Source organism: Cervus canadensis, chromosome 16 (genome assembly GCF_019320065.1).
Source record: "Cervus canadensis isolate Bull #8, Minnesota chromosome 16, ASM1932006v1, whole genome shotgun sequence".
Lineage (NCBI taxonomy): Eukaryota > Metazoa > Chordata > Mammalia > Artiodactyla > Cervidae > Cervus > Cervus canadensis.
The window spans coordinates 50,440,095-50,455,075 of NC_057401.1; the positions used below are offsets into that span (position 1 = coordinate 50,440,095).

At 37.1% G+C, this 14,981-nt stretch overlaps 1 protein-coding gene across 5 annotated transcripts in view; it reads left to right on the forward strand.

Annotated features, from left to right (window-relative positions):
• Positions 1–14,981, forward strand: part of CDH18 (cadherin 18) — a 1,183,249-nt gene that overhangs the window by 801,876 nt on the left and 366,392 nt on the right. For all 5 annotated transcript variants that reach the window (XM_043488846.1, XM_043488845.1, XM_043488848.1 and 2 more), the window contains one exon: positions 11,694–12,177. In XM_043488846.1, the coding sequence (XP_043344781.1) occupies positions 11,950–12,177 (228 nt within the window). In that variant the 5' untranslated portion in view covers positions 11,694–11,949. The remainder of the gene's footprint in view (positions 1–11,693; positions 12,178–14,981) is intronic.

Sequence of the window (14,981 nt, forward strand, 5' to 3'; positions counted from 1 at the left end):
TTGACTGGGGCTCTTGAAATAAGACCAATTAATAAGAGAAAAGCAGACACATTTATTTAACATAAGGTTTGTTTTGTGTGTGTGTGTGTGTGACATGGGAGTCCTCTTAAGGAAATTAAGATCCAAAGAAGCAGTTTGAGTCAGTATTTATATGCTGAGTTGGACAAAGAGTAGCAAGTTGTGAAAAAGTGATAAGGCAAAAGCTGCTTGGGCTAGTTAGTGAATTAGGTAGAGAAGTGACTAGAAAGCTATGAGTTAATTTAGAAAGGTTTCTTTATACAGATTTCTCTTGGTCTCCAATTTGGTGAGAATGTTTCTTTTCTTCTATATTAAAGAGGGTGTCTCTTCTATTTGAGTTTTGTCTCCTGCTTTTAGGCAAGTCAGGGTATGCTTTTTGCATCTGGTGATTTTCAAGTGCCTTTAACTTAATCTGTATGCCTGAGTGCCATATTTTGGAGTGGCAAATTCTGAACTCTCATGACTATCAAGAGAACAGGAGACCTTGGGAACATGGTGATGGTCTCTGAAAACTCACTTGGGAACTGGTGGTTTGCTGGTTATTAAAACAATGTCATGGACTTTTCATTTAGAAGAAACAGCACTTACAGAGGCATAAAAGCTAGCAGGAGTGCAGCCTAGTCAGGAGATGGTGGTTTAGTCACTAAGTCATGTCTGACTATTGTGACCCCATGGACTGTAGCCTTCCAGGCTCCTCTGTCCATGGGATTTTCCAGGGAAAAGTACTGGAGTGTGTTGCCATTTCCTCCTCAGAGGAATCTTCCCAACCCAGGGATCAAATCCAGGTCTCTTGCATCTTTTGCACTGCAGACAGATTCTTTACTGCTGGGCCACCATGAGATGGTGAGTATGGTAAAATATGGATGGGTTGTAGATTTTCCAGGGCAGACAGTAAAGATGGGAAGAGAAGTGGAACTGTGTTAGGTATTGGCAAGTCAAGAATTTCTTGTGAGGTGTTTTTTTTGTTTGTTTGTTTTTGTTTTTTCCTATTCTGCAGGTGAAGCAAAGGCATGAAGGAATTTCAAGCAGGAGTTAGAGGAGATGAAATATAGCTGGAGGGTAGATTTCAAAGGGAGAGGTGTTGAGGGAGCCCTATGTCACTCCTTCTATCTAGGGCTATGTGCTGGGAATGACACAGTGAAGGCATAAGATATGCCTTCTGACTTCAGAGGAAAAACAGTGAAAATCAAGACCTGCACATTTTCACATTTGTGATTAAAAAATGCAGAGAAGATTTCCACCAAAAAATAGGTTCTCTGGCATTTAGAATAGACTCTCATGCATCATCTTCCCATGCTTTTATTCTTATTTTCCTTTCCTTTCTCTCCTTCCCCTGTATTTTATTTCCCAAACCCCCCTTCATCTCCAATGCCATGGAGAATACACCGTTTCAGCTCAACAGTTGTTAAATCAGAGTTATGGTCAGCTCTGTGTAACAGAAACATGAAATAGCCATGGCTTTACACAGACTGAAATGCTTTCTCTCTTAACTGAGCTCAGAGAGGCAGCCCAGGGCTCACATGGCAGTTTGCTCTTCAGTGTTCTGGGATAAAGTTGCTTGGTCCCTCTGTCTCCAGGCTATGGCGCTCATTTTCATGATCCAGCTGGGGGCTCCAGACATCACATTCAGGATTCTAGTAGCGAGATGGAGGCACTGGGTAGAATAGATCAACAGCCTTCTAGGGAAATTTCCTGAAAAGTTAACAGAGTGCTTGTCCCTATATTCCATTGGCTAGAATTCAGGGAATTGGACCATACTCAGCTACAAGTGAGGCTAAGAAATGTAGTCTTTTTTTTCTAGGGAAGTGAAGGTAAGGGACTTAAATCTGGCATAAGATAGTGAAGCCACTGTGCCAGTAGGATTCCTTTAGTATCTTTCTGATACTTTAAATCAAACCAAATAATCATTTTTAAATGTATTTTATGAAATCCTATTATATGAAATGCATACACACACTCAAGAACATAAAACACAAAAACTAGTATGACAGGTAGAAGTACTTTTCGAAGATGTGAAGAAATTCAAAATATTCATCACTCTGACAAATACAGATAAGCAAGGAAATATTGCATTGGATACCATTTTCTTTCTTCTATCATTGTTTTCTAATTTTTTGAATAACTTTGCTAGGTATTACGAAGATTAGAATCAGCAACCTGAAAACTGGGAATAATTCTATGATATTAACTATTGCAGCCAAATCAAACAATATTGTGAATATCATTTTACTTATGCATATCCTTTCAGGACATTGCTCTTCCTAGTTCTATGTATAATTTCTGGAATGTATGAAATAATAAAGCCCTACATAAACATGTTTGCATTAATTTAAAAATAATGAAGTGTATCTTGAGACAGAAGAATAGTAACAATGCGAATGGTCTCCAGTAGGTATATATATATGTGTGTATGCCAATATAGTAGGAATGTTCATATAGGTATTTGATCTATATATATAGTGAATAAAATATTGTTCATAGTGGAACAGAGTATATGCCTTTGCAAAGTTTACTCATGCACATTTAGTTCATATTTAAATGACTTCCTTAATTTCCTCTGTTTAACTTAGTGAGAAATCAGGATTTGATTGATGAAATGAAACTTTGTTATCCAGTACAGTACTTTCACTTCCTTGACTGTGACAAGTTTTAAGAAACAAAGTATGTCGACCACATCATAGCACACTTTTAAAAGATATATTTTTTCTTTTGTAACACATTATTACAATTAAATGTTCTAAGTAGAAACTTGGAATTTTAACACCACTCTTGCTATACAAACCCTGAACTAATTTGTCTGTTTCCCATGTATTTATTCCTTCACTCAACAAATAATTACTTACTGGCTACAATATGTGAGGTACTTCACTAGCCAATATAGGAGATGGAAAATACATACAACATGGTGTGAGAGCTATAAAAAATCTGCTTCAAAGGAAAAATTAAATAGCACCTACATAAAAAATAGAATAGTGGTTTGCAAAAGTAAGAAAGAATTAGATAAATGGTATAGAAATTCAGAGGAGCAAGTGATTATGTTAAACTATGATATCTTGACTTTCAAGTGAAGAATTTGAGATGTTACTGTATTTTCAAGTTAATAAGTTAGGTTGCCACAGTTTTATAGATGCTGGCAGAACACAGAAAGATCTGGATCAAAGGCTTTATTACAGCACAGCACACAGCATGGGTTTCCATTGTCCTTGCATGCCACGGGGGAACAGGAAGCAGCCAGATATATACTGCACACATAGTATATTTGGGTCACAGCTAGGACCCCTGAATTTTGTGATCCCCTGTCTTCTAAAGGATCTAGTAACACACCTCTCCAACCTTTTACTTAGATAAAGACATGATCTTTATAATTGTCAGAAAATAAATCTACCTGCTTCCCCCAAAGAAGTTTCTGTCTCTTCCAAGACTGTTTGCTATATAACATCCAAGAAAAAGTAGAATGAAGCAAAGCTGTCAATGCCTCTTGCTCAGAAAATGTGCAGAAACACAAAAGACCCAAAGAGAATTGTCTCCTCAAATAGAGAAGACTTTATAAAGAAGAACCCTTTAATCCAGGTCACAGAGGATAGATAGGTTTTACTAAATGGGGTTTGGAGAATAAGGCTTTTATGGCAAAGAAAACTGAATTAACCATGTCAGAAAGTAATGCCTGCAAGTGCATAGTGGGTTTATCACCATCTCTATGAAACTTAAATTAATATTTCACATTTTAAGACTATTTAAAATGTATTTTATGTTTGTGTCCTTAGTCAGTCATGTCTGCCTCTTTGTGACCCCATGAACTGCAGCACGCCAAGCTCCTCTGTCCATGGAATTCTCCAGACAGGGATACTAAAGTGGGTTGCCATTCCCTTCTCTAGGAGATCTTCCCAACCCAGGGATTGAACCTAGGCCTCCTACACTGCAGGAAGATTCTTTATCACCTGAGCCACCAGAGAATCAAATTTTATTTATTTATTATTTTTTTAATTTTTATTTTTAATTAATCTATTTATTTTAATTTAAGGCTAATTACTTTACAATATTGTAGTGGTTTTGCCATACATTAACATGAATCAGCCATGGGTGTACATTTTAAAATTAAATATACATATTTTATGTTTTCAATCTATTTATTCAATTGGAGGATAATTACTTTACAATATTGCGATTTTTTTTTTTTTTTTTTTTTTTTTTACCAAGCAGCAGTGTGAATCGATGATAGGCATACATGTGTCCCCTCCATCCTGACCCTCCCGCCTCTCTCCCCACCTTATCCCTCCAGGTTGTCCCAAAGCAATCATTTGGGTGCCCTGTGTCATACATCAAACTCTCACTGGTTATCTATTTTACATACAGTAATATATGTTTCAATACTATTCTCTCAAATCATGCAACCCTCTCTTTCTCCCACTGAGCCAAAATTCTGTTCTTTACCTCTGAAATACACATATTTTAAATATAAAATAAATATATATGCTTTAAGTAAATGCAGTTTATCACATGTAAATCTTGGGACTGTGAAGGACTATATCCTGAAATGGACAGAATGAAATTGAAAATATTGATTTGGGAGCCAACCTAGAAATAAAACTTGCAACTAATTTAGGTGAGTTCTCTATAATGTCACGTGATCTATGAGTATTTGCAGTTTGACTATAAACAAGAGCTGTTTAAGTTGACACTTAAAGAGACAAGTAAAATTAATTATTAATCAGATAACTTATCAATTAAGGAAGATTAAAACACTAATGGAAAAAATAGTACAATTAAAAATGGCAGTGATGGTTTAGTTGCTAAGTCATGTCAGGCCCTTTGCAACCCCACTGAATGTAGTCTGCCAGGCTCCTCTGTCCATGGGATTTTCCAGGCAAGAATACTGGAGTGGATTGCCATTTCTAGAGGACAGGTAGGTAAAACCAAAATTCAGAAGCCAGTATCAGTGGCAATTAAGAACTAGGCTTAGAACAAGAGAATGCTACTGATATTATTCATCACTCGTTCTGAAAATGAAGGAAACGACAGTTCCAGGGTCAGATATACATCTGAGAATGCATCTTACCAGCAGCAGCTGTTTTGCCTGTAAATACCAACCCAACAGATAACTTAAGGTTGTAGCTCAGCCAGTTTAAAATCCATATGCAGTGCAGGAGACCCGGGTTCAATTCCTGGGTTGGGAAAATCCCCTGGAGAAGCAAATAGCTACCCACTCCAATATTCCTGCCTGGAGAATCCCATGGACAGAGGAGTTTGGCAGGCTACAACCTATGGTATCACAAGAGTTGGGCATGACTGAGCGACTAAGCATGCATAGAACACAATATCCTGAATGTAGATAGGTAAGTAAATACATATGTGCATATAAATACACCATACAAAGATAGATAGTGGTACATTTATTTTTATCAAACTGAAACTAGGTTTTGTTCAGTTTTTGTAGTTTTTGCTTTATATAAGCACCCCAGAATTCAAATATAAATTTCCTTATGTTTAAATCTGCCTGGCAGTATGGATTTTAATAATTTACCATTGAAAAGTTAAGTTACATCATGTTCAAGATGCGTCACATTCTTATGAAGAACAGCCTTCTCGTCCAATGGGTTTGCAGGTTTGACAGCTGAGAAGACCACCTTCTGTCCACTGGACATCAAATTAGCATTAAACTGTGTTTCTCCGTGTAAGATGTCCTTGTATATTTGCAATGAAAAAAATCCAATCATTTTTTATCTTCTTTGACATTTTCTCCTTAAACGTGCAAAGTCAGATCAATTACTGCTGGTAATATGTGATGCTAAAGTTTAGAATTTGGTAGCAATTATAATTCTAGGCTTTTTGAACATGTGAAATAGTATCTTACATAGCTCCACACATACAGAAAATAGAGAGATGCATTCATAAAATAAGGTTGACAGTGTATATTTTACAGACATTTTCAAAACAAGAAAAAGAGCAAATAAATGTTCTTAAAAAAAAAAAAAAAGTAAACAGAAGTATTCTCTAGACTTCTTTGGTTTTCCAGATTTATATATTGAGAATGAACAGGAAAGAAAATCCAGTCAAAGGCCCAAGTTAAAAGCAATACATGTGGAATAAATGTGATAGTATTTTTCTCTGAGAATGGTTCTTCCCCCAAGCCCTTTGATGGAATGATTATACTTAAAATCTGTAAATGGCCCATTATTGAATCTTGGGTGGTGCTCACAAAAGTCAACATAAGAAAAGTCTTAAATGATACTCAGCGATTAAATCATAAATTCAAATATTTAGCTGAGTATGCTTAAAGATGATTCAGTGAAAGTTTTTATTCTTAAATGACAGATGTGAAGCTCTGAGAATAAACTGCTCATAAACAGATAGTTTTCTACAGAATGAGCATTTGAGGTCAGGACTCAGTACAGAGGTCATGACTCAGTACAGTAACTTCACTACAGAAGAAAGAGTAGTTACGGAAGCAAGGGTACTAGTTTCTGGAGGCAGTGTTGAATCACCTCAATTAGACACTGCAGTGGGGAGAGAAGTCCACATGTCACATCAGTGCAGGTACTGCTGTATTCATGTTTAGAGGATTCTGACAGTGCTATGGCGTTTATCAGAGAATGTTTTCATTATCAAACAGCAAAAACCAACTCTGACCAAGGAAAGCAACAAAGCAGTTTATTGGAAGAATATTATGTAGCCATCAAAACTGGTGCAAGGCCTTAAAAATCAGGTTTGGCAAGAAGAAGGAACCAATAGGGACTTCCCTAGTAGCTCAACTGGTAAAGAATCTGCCTGCAATGCAGAAGACCCCCATTAGATTCCTGGGTTGGGAAGATCCTCAAGAGAAGGGATAGGCTACCCATTCCGGTATTCATGGGCTTAGCTGGTGACTCAAATGGTAAAGAATTGGCCTGCAATACGGGAGACCTGGGTTCGATCCCTGGGTTGGGAAGATTCCCTGGAGGGGGGCATGGCAACCCACTCCAGTATTCTTGCCTGGGAAATCCCCACAGACAGAGGAGCCTGGTGGGCTACAGCCCATGGGGTCATAAGGAGTCGGACACAGCTGAGCAACTAAGGCACCACACCACACAGGAACCAGTAGAAGTTAGGCAGTAAGAAAAAACGTCAGATACTCGCCACTGAAACTACACAGCCGAAGTGACCCTTAATTCATGCAGCTGCCACCAAACGCTTACCATCATGGCCGCTAAGTTCACCATGACTGCTTCTGGCCCTTAAATCATTTACCACTGCTGTGAAAAATGCCTCATCTGTCCCTACATCCATCAATCATCTGCTCCAGGGTATTGAAGCCTGTCATTAATATGCACATGCCATTGATGCAAGTTCTGACTAAGAGATCTTGTCCCTTCAGGTGTTACGCTTAGGGTTCTGTTGATCGCATTTCATATACTGGGGAGTTCCAGGCAAGTAGGAAAGGTGTTTGAATGCTGCTTAGTTAAAAAGCAACAACAAAATAGCGAATGGCTGTAACGTATTTCTATTGTGTTGTTTTCAACCAGTGGTTTATTTATTATTATTCACATTTTAATTCTAAGCTATACAGGGGTGGATTTCTTGAAATAGAACAGACGATTTTCACATTTGGATTTCTGCCTTCTCATTATGTAGTAAATGAAGTTACTTTCACAAGTACAGTCGTGATGTTTACATTGGCTCTTTTGTTCCGTGGGGCCTCACTTACTGCTTCTTATAATTGTCATAATAGGGATTCAGAAACAAATAATACATAGGTACATTAAATTGCATTTATGTACTTTTGGGGATGCCATACAAGATAATTATTGCAAAGAAATCACTCATTCTATGTATCTGTAATGCCTTGCAAAAGCCACTTTCTTCACCTTCTACTCATGAATTATGCTTTGTTAAGCAACTTGGAATAAAGGGCAAAGATGTTAATTTCATTTAAAAATCACACCAAATGGTGTGAAGACATTAAGAAAGCAACACCTTCTATATATTAGTCAACATGACTTCTAAGAAGAAAGTCTCTCTTTTGAAATGCATGAGTTGGAAATTAAGAAAGTTTTTAAAAAATATATTTATTTATTTTGCTGCACTGGAGCTTAGTTATGGCATAAGGGTCTAGTTTCCTGACCAAGGATGGAACCCAGGCCCCCTGCAGTGGGAGTGTGGAGTCGTAGCCACTGGACCATCAGAGAAGTCCCCCAAATTAAGAAACTTTTCATAAATTAAAAATAAAACTGATCCAAATAATTTATTAGATAAACTGGAAGACTATTCAAATAAATTATTCAAGTCACAAATGAGAAAACTGAGACTCAAAATTAGATGTTTCATGTGGGTGCACATTGTAAATAAGTTGTCAAAAAAAAAGAGAGAAAATCTCTGTTTTTGAACTTTCTTTCCATTGCTCTTACCATGTTGGAGTTAGAATGGTATTTACTCTTATTTTTAAATGTGTTAGAAGCGTTTTTGAGTCATTTTAATTTAAATCAATCAAAACGTGTCTTTGCCCTTGAAAATATTGCGGATTTCAATTTATATTTTCTAGCAACTGGACAGAGGAGCCTGGTGGGCTGCTGTCCATAGGGTCGCATAGAGTCAAACATGACTGAAGCGACTTAGCATGCATGCATGCACGCACTGGAGAAGGAAATGGCCACCCACTCCAGTATCCTTGCCTGGAGAACCCCAGGGATGGAGGAGCCTGGTGGGCTGCCATCTATGGGGTCGCACAGAGTCAGACATGATTGAAGCGACTTAGCAGCAGCAGCAGCAACTAAAATAAAATTTCAATTCAAATTCAGTATAATTCTTGCACAATTGGTGATGTAAGAATTTTTATTAACTCTAATTATGGGAAGAGATATGTGTGCTTAGTCACGCAGTTGTGTTTGACTCTTTGAGACCCCGTGGTCTGTAACCCAACAGGCTCCTCTGTCCATGGGATTCTTCAGGAAAAAAATACTGGAGTGGGTTGCCAGGCCCTCCTCTAGGGGATCTCCACAACCCAGGGATAAAACCCAGGTCTCCCTGCAGGCGGGTTCTTTTACTATCTGAGCCACCAGAGAAGCCCATGGTGAGAGACACAGATAGAGAAAAGTACCTTGCTCTGGGTCTTGTAGTATTTTTCATCCCCCTACTTAGTGTCAACATTTTTCCCAATTGAGAAAAATAATTATGCCATGATTGAGTATTTATACTCAGTTTTTTAAATCATTTATATTTTTATGTCAACCACCTTTTAATTCATTTAGATCTACATTTTGGTTTGCTCTGATTTGCAAAGGTGAGCTTTATGGAGTGAGAAAGTGATACATCTAATGTTTTTTACTAGATGGAATAACTATTCAGTTCAGTTCAGTTCGGTCGCTCAGTTGCGTCTGGCTCTGTGACCCCATGAATAGCAGTATGCCAGGCCTCCCCGTCCATCAAAAACTCCCAGAGTTTACTCAAACTCATGTCCATCAAGTAGGTGATGCCATCCACCCATCTCATCCTCTGGCATCCCCTTCTCCTCCTGCCCCCAATCCCTCCCAGCATCAGGGTCTTTTCCAATAAGTCAACTCTTCAAATGAGGTGGCGAAAGGATTGGAGTTTCAGCTTTAGCATCAGTCCTTCCAATGAACACTCAGGACTGATCTCCTTTAGGATGGACTGGTTGGCTCTCCTTGCAGTCCAAGGGACTCTCAAGAGTCTTCTCCAACACCACAGTTCAAAAGCATCAATTCTTTGGCGCTCAGCTTTCCTCACAGTCCAACTCTCACATCCATACATGACTACTGGAAAAACCATAGCCTTGATTAGATGGACCTTTGTTGGCAAAGTAATGTCTCTGCTTTTCAATATGCTATCTAGGTTGGTCATAACTTTCCTTCCAAGGAGTAAGCATCTTTTAATTTCATGGCCACCATCTGCAGTGATTTTGGAGCCCCAAAAAATAAAGTCTGACACTGTTTCCACTGTTTCTCCATCTATTTGCCATGAAGTGATGGGACCAGATGCCATGATCTTAGTTTTCTGAATGTTGAGCTTTAAGCCAACTTTTGCTCTCTCTTCTTTCACTTTCATCAAGGGGCTTTTTAGTTCCTCTTAACTTTCTGCCATAAATGCCATAGAATAGCTATAATCTTGAGTAAGTAATTTTTTTTCTAAATACATGTTGAAACACACATATATATAAATAGAGCAAAACATGCTACACAGTTTTATGTGGTTTCAATAAGCTAATAATTTTACTCAAACTTTTTGATCCCAAATCCTGTCTTTTGTTTTCCAAAATGTTTCTGAAGTTTTACTTTATTGTCTAGTTGTACTAAAACCAAAGTTCAAGTCCTCGGTTCAGTTAAGTTTAGTCGCTCAGTCATGTCTGACTTCAACCCCATGGACTGTAGCACGCCAGGCTTCTCTGTCCATCACCAACTCACAAAGCTTACTCAAACTCATGTCTATTGCATTAGTTATGCCATCCAACCATCTCATCCTCTGTCATCCCCTTCTCCTCCCACTTTCAATCTTTACCAGCATCAGAGTCTTTTCCAGTGGGTGGTTCTTTGAATCTGGTGGCCAAACTATTAGAGTTTCAGGTTCAACATCAGTCTTGCCAATGAATATTCAGGACTGATTTCCTTTAGGATTGACTGTTGGATCTCTTTGTAGTCCAGGGGACCCTCAAGAGTCTTCTCCAACACCACAATTCAGCTTTCTTTATAGTCCAACTCTCACGTCCATCCATGACTGCTGGAAAAACCATAGCTTTGACCAGATGGACTTTTGTTGGTAAAGCAATGTCTCTGCTTTTAAATATGCTGTCTAGGTTGGTCATAGCTTTTCTTCCAAGGAGCAAGCATCTTTTGATTTAATTCCTTTTAATTTCAAGTGCTCAGCATTCCTTATTTGAAAAGTGAAGTATTTCCCCCTCTGTTATTTTTGACACCATCTTTTTCCCCTTATGTTGTACCTCTCTTTGCATTGCTGCTAGAATTATGTAGTGTCATTCTAAGCTTGAATCTCTCTTGCCTGAAGGTGAAGACTGCGTTATAGAGCATCATCTCCAGGCCTACTAAAATCCAAGCAAGCTAGAATTCAGTCACTGATATTCTTACTTGTTCAGTTGTGCTATTCTTATCCCAGATGTAGAGTGACTTTCAATAGTATATGTTTTTTCAGCCATTTTCTTTCTTCTATTTTGTTTACTAAAGATTTTAAGTACCTACTTGATTGCTGTGATAGTTTGTGAGATATTTTCAACCTGAGGGAATATTCTGTGAAGTTCTGTGAGTCCTACATAATAGGTGATCGATCTATATATTAAGTTGTATTACATCTAACAAAAGCAAAATAAACACAAAAACAAAATTAAAAATTTGCACTTAGTGTGGAGTCCCTAATAGATCACATTTTGTAAGGCACATATTCATGGTCAATTTTTAAGCTCTCTAGGACTGCATTTCTGTTGTTGAATAATTAAATATATACATACATATATATATATGTAAAGTTGATATTTAAAATACAAATATGTATGTTCATGTAAAATACCATGTGCAGACTTAAGCATGACTGTGTATGTTTATGTTTATTTCCAAAAGAACTTGCACGTATTCTTCGTCTATCAGCATCACCCTGCAAAACAGTATAATTTGTATTCTGAGCAAATACTTAAAATTGGCATGTTTTGTAATGTATATAATTTTCTTTCTTTCTATCAGGTAGAAAATGGTTGCCCCTGTTCACCAGCTGTGAAGACTTAGAAACACACAACTACGGCTTTGGTCCTCTAAGTGTTTCAGGATGTAAATGTAGCCTGACCTTTCCCTGATGGGCTGTTAAATCATGGACATGCTAAACAAGTTTCTTCGGACTGTCCTTCCAGAAGATGCTTTGGCCTCTCTCTCGAATGCTCACTAGGCATTTGTAGCTGACAAGGAAAAGCAAGAAGGCTGTGAACTGGAAAGTTCTCTTACAATGAAAATTACGAGCACCTCCTGCATCTGCCCAGTCCTCGTGTGTCTCTGTTTTGTGCAGAGGTGTTATGGGGCCACTCACCACAGCTCCATCAAGGGGACCAGAAACCAAACCAAACACATCGAAGGTGAAACCGAAGTCCACCACCGTCCTAAAAGGGGATGGGTTTGGAATCAGTTCTTTGTTTTAGAAGAACATATGGGACCAGATCCACAGTATGTTGGAAAAGTAAGTTTTTGTTTATTGTTTGTTTTTTCCTCTCCTGGGAAATTGAGGGGTGAGATGAGGGTGGAGCTGTAGTTGGATTTGAAGAGATATGGAACTTCAAGTGAATTATGTTATAGAATGTTATTTCTTATTCTGAACATTTTGCAATAATGATTATAAAATACAAACGTCGCCAAGCATGACACATCTCCTTAAACATCAGTTTGCATGTACTAGACTGAATTTTCTCTACCAGCATATCACTCTTTCTGTTCTCTCATGTAAAATGTAAACACTTTTCAGTAGACACAATTGCAGACATAATTCTACACAAAAATGTAGACACAATTCAGTAATTTTGTAATTTTGTCTTTAGTACTGTGAAGGCGTATTCGAATTCACCATGTCATTTCTTGGCACATTGATATTTACAGCTTCTTTTTTTAATCTACTGCTGTTGTACTTAAAGCTAAGAAACTCTATGACTTCTAATATATTTTTGTTAATTGTTACAAAGGTTGTACTTGAATTTGTCAGCATTTAAAAGCACATGGATATTTTATCAAACCCCCAAATTAATTTCCATACACATAGTAATATATTTTAAATATAGATTAAATATATACTCAATGTACAGGTTTTGTTAAAATCCCCAAAGAATAAATTTGATAAAATGATCAGGAACTTCAGACCAACGTTCCTTTCTCCCAGACATACAGACAAGACAATTTAATGGCTGGTCAAACCCTTTAGGAAATTGTGCGCTCAGTAATTAGGGGCAGTTTAAGCACGTGTCATCAAGGCTCCAGGGTAAAGAAGAGCATGGGAAGTGGGGAGACCGTCTTCTGATAAATTACTGATGGCTGGCAAGCAGCCACACTCAGGTTGGTTCAGTACCTATGGAAAAAGAAGCAAGCGCAGCAGTAGAACCTCCATGACTACAGGCTCCGTGACTTCTATCTCCCTGCCTGACTGTTTATCTTCACTTTAGCACTGTTAGTGCTAAAAAAAAAAAAAAAAAAAAAAAAAATAGTGCTCCATCCAAAGCCAGGGTGCTTCCCTAATGTGTAGGCAGCGCAGAAGCACAACCATCTGTTCCACCCCTCGTCCAGCAGGATCTGGGTTGCAGCTGTATTTTCCATTCAAGGCAGGAGCTACGGAGTCAGAATGTGAAGCACAAAACGATCTGGAACAACTCTATCCTTCTCTGATGTGCATATCAAAACAAGAAGAAAGACCCCTTATCTTTATCCCACGCATTTTCCCTATGATGTATTCCATAAAGTAAATGAAAATAAGTATACGTAAAGTAAAAACATAATATAATGAATTACTGTAGAGTTATTTTTGTTATGAACTTCAAAATCTTTTTTCTATAACCCTTTCACTCCTTGAAAAGGAGGGGGGCAGGGAAAGTAACAGAAACATGTTTCTTTTTTGGAGTATTCCAAAAGGAAGAAAAAAAAATATATATATATATGTTATTAAAAATATTTTGTTGTGTTTATTTTTTGTCATTTTAGTTTAATTAAAAATCAAAATCAAATTTGCTAGAAAGAAGAAGAGAAAGATTAGATAGCTTCTCAGTTTTTGATGGTTTACCTAGTTTTAGTAAAAGATGAAATCTCAATCAGTAGTTTAGTTACAAATAATCTTTCTGGGCCTGGGTACCAGTGAACATATGGTTGAGAGCTTGTTAACCACCAGGAGGTGGTGAGAGCTGGGAAACTGTTCCTTTGTGAAGGTTCTGCAGAAATCAGGGTCCATTCTAGTAGTATTAACAGACAAATTAAAGGGTCACACCCTTTAGGTATGGTCCTCTTATTCCCTGTCTGACTTGTATCCCTTTACTCATAATCTTCTTTCTCAATATTCATCTGCCTTTGTGAGCAATTCTAACTTGATTGTATAGGCTCATTCCCCTCATACATCACCCCGTACAAACGTATATACATACATACATGATTGTGAAAATTGAAAAAAAAACAACTTTCAATGTCCAACAACACATATACTTATAAGAATGTGCTCCAGCCCCGTTATTTTTATTAGAGAAAATAATTTATATTTAAATAAAGTAAATACATTATTACATACATATACATACATTCATAATGAATCAACCATATATTTTCAAAGTGTTCCTGAGTAGAAGATAAAATCATTACAGTTTCTATGAGCATGAGAAGGGAACACATCCAAAGATCTGAAAATGATCTCCTTTACCCCTCTCTGTCACAGAAATGTCTGCAGGATTTTTGTCAACAAAAATAAAATAATAATCATACAATACAGTTCTGTTATTAATATATTTCCTACATTATCAGTTTGTTTCCATCATCCTTAAGCTCTGGATTATAATTTTGTATATCTATTGTTATATTTCACATTATAGAACATCTGAAACTGCTCATAAGAGCTCAAGCCAAACTGTTTGATACTTACCAACTTCTTTTATAATTTTTAAAATTTTCTTTGAGTTTTCTTACCAATAATTGGATTTATTACTAGGGAACTTATTTTACTGACATTGGGCAATATACACTACTCACTAATAAGATTTTTTTTTCTTTTTTAATAAGGCTAAGGACATTTCTAATGGTATATACACATATATTATGTATGCAGCATCTACATTTAAAATATATGCAATTATACATATATATAGGAATGCATAATTGACAATTCATACGTTTTTCAGAATGTAAAAGCCATGAGAGATTAAATACCAAAATTATTGTGTGTAGTGTGTGTCTATGTATCTATATATATCTTGGATTTGAACTCATTGATTTATTAAAGATCTTTTAAAATACTTGAAAGTT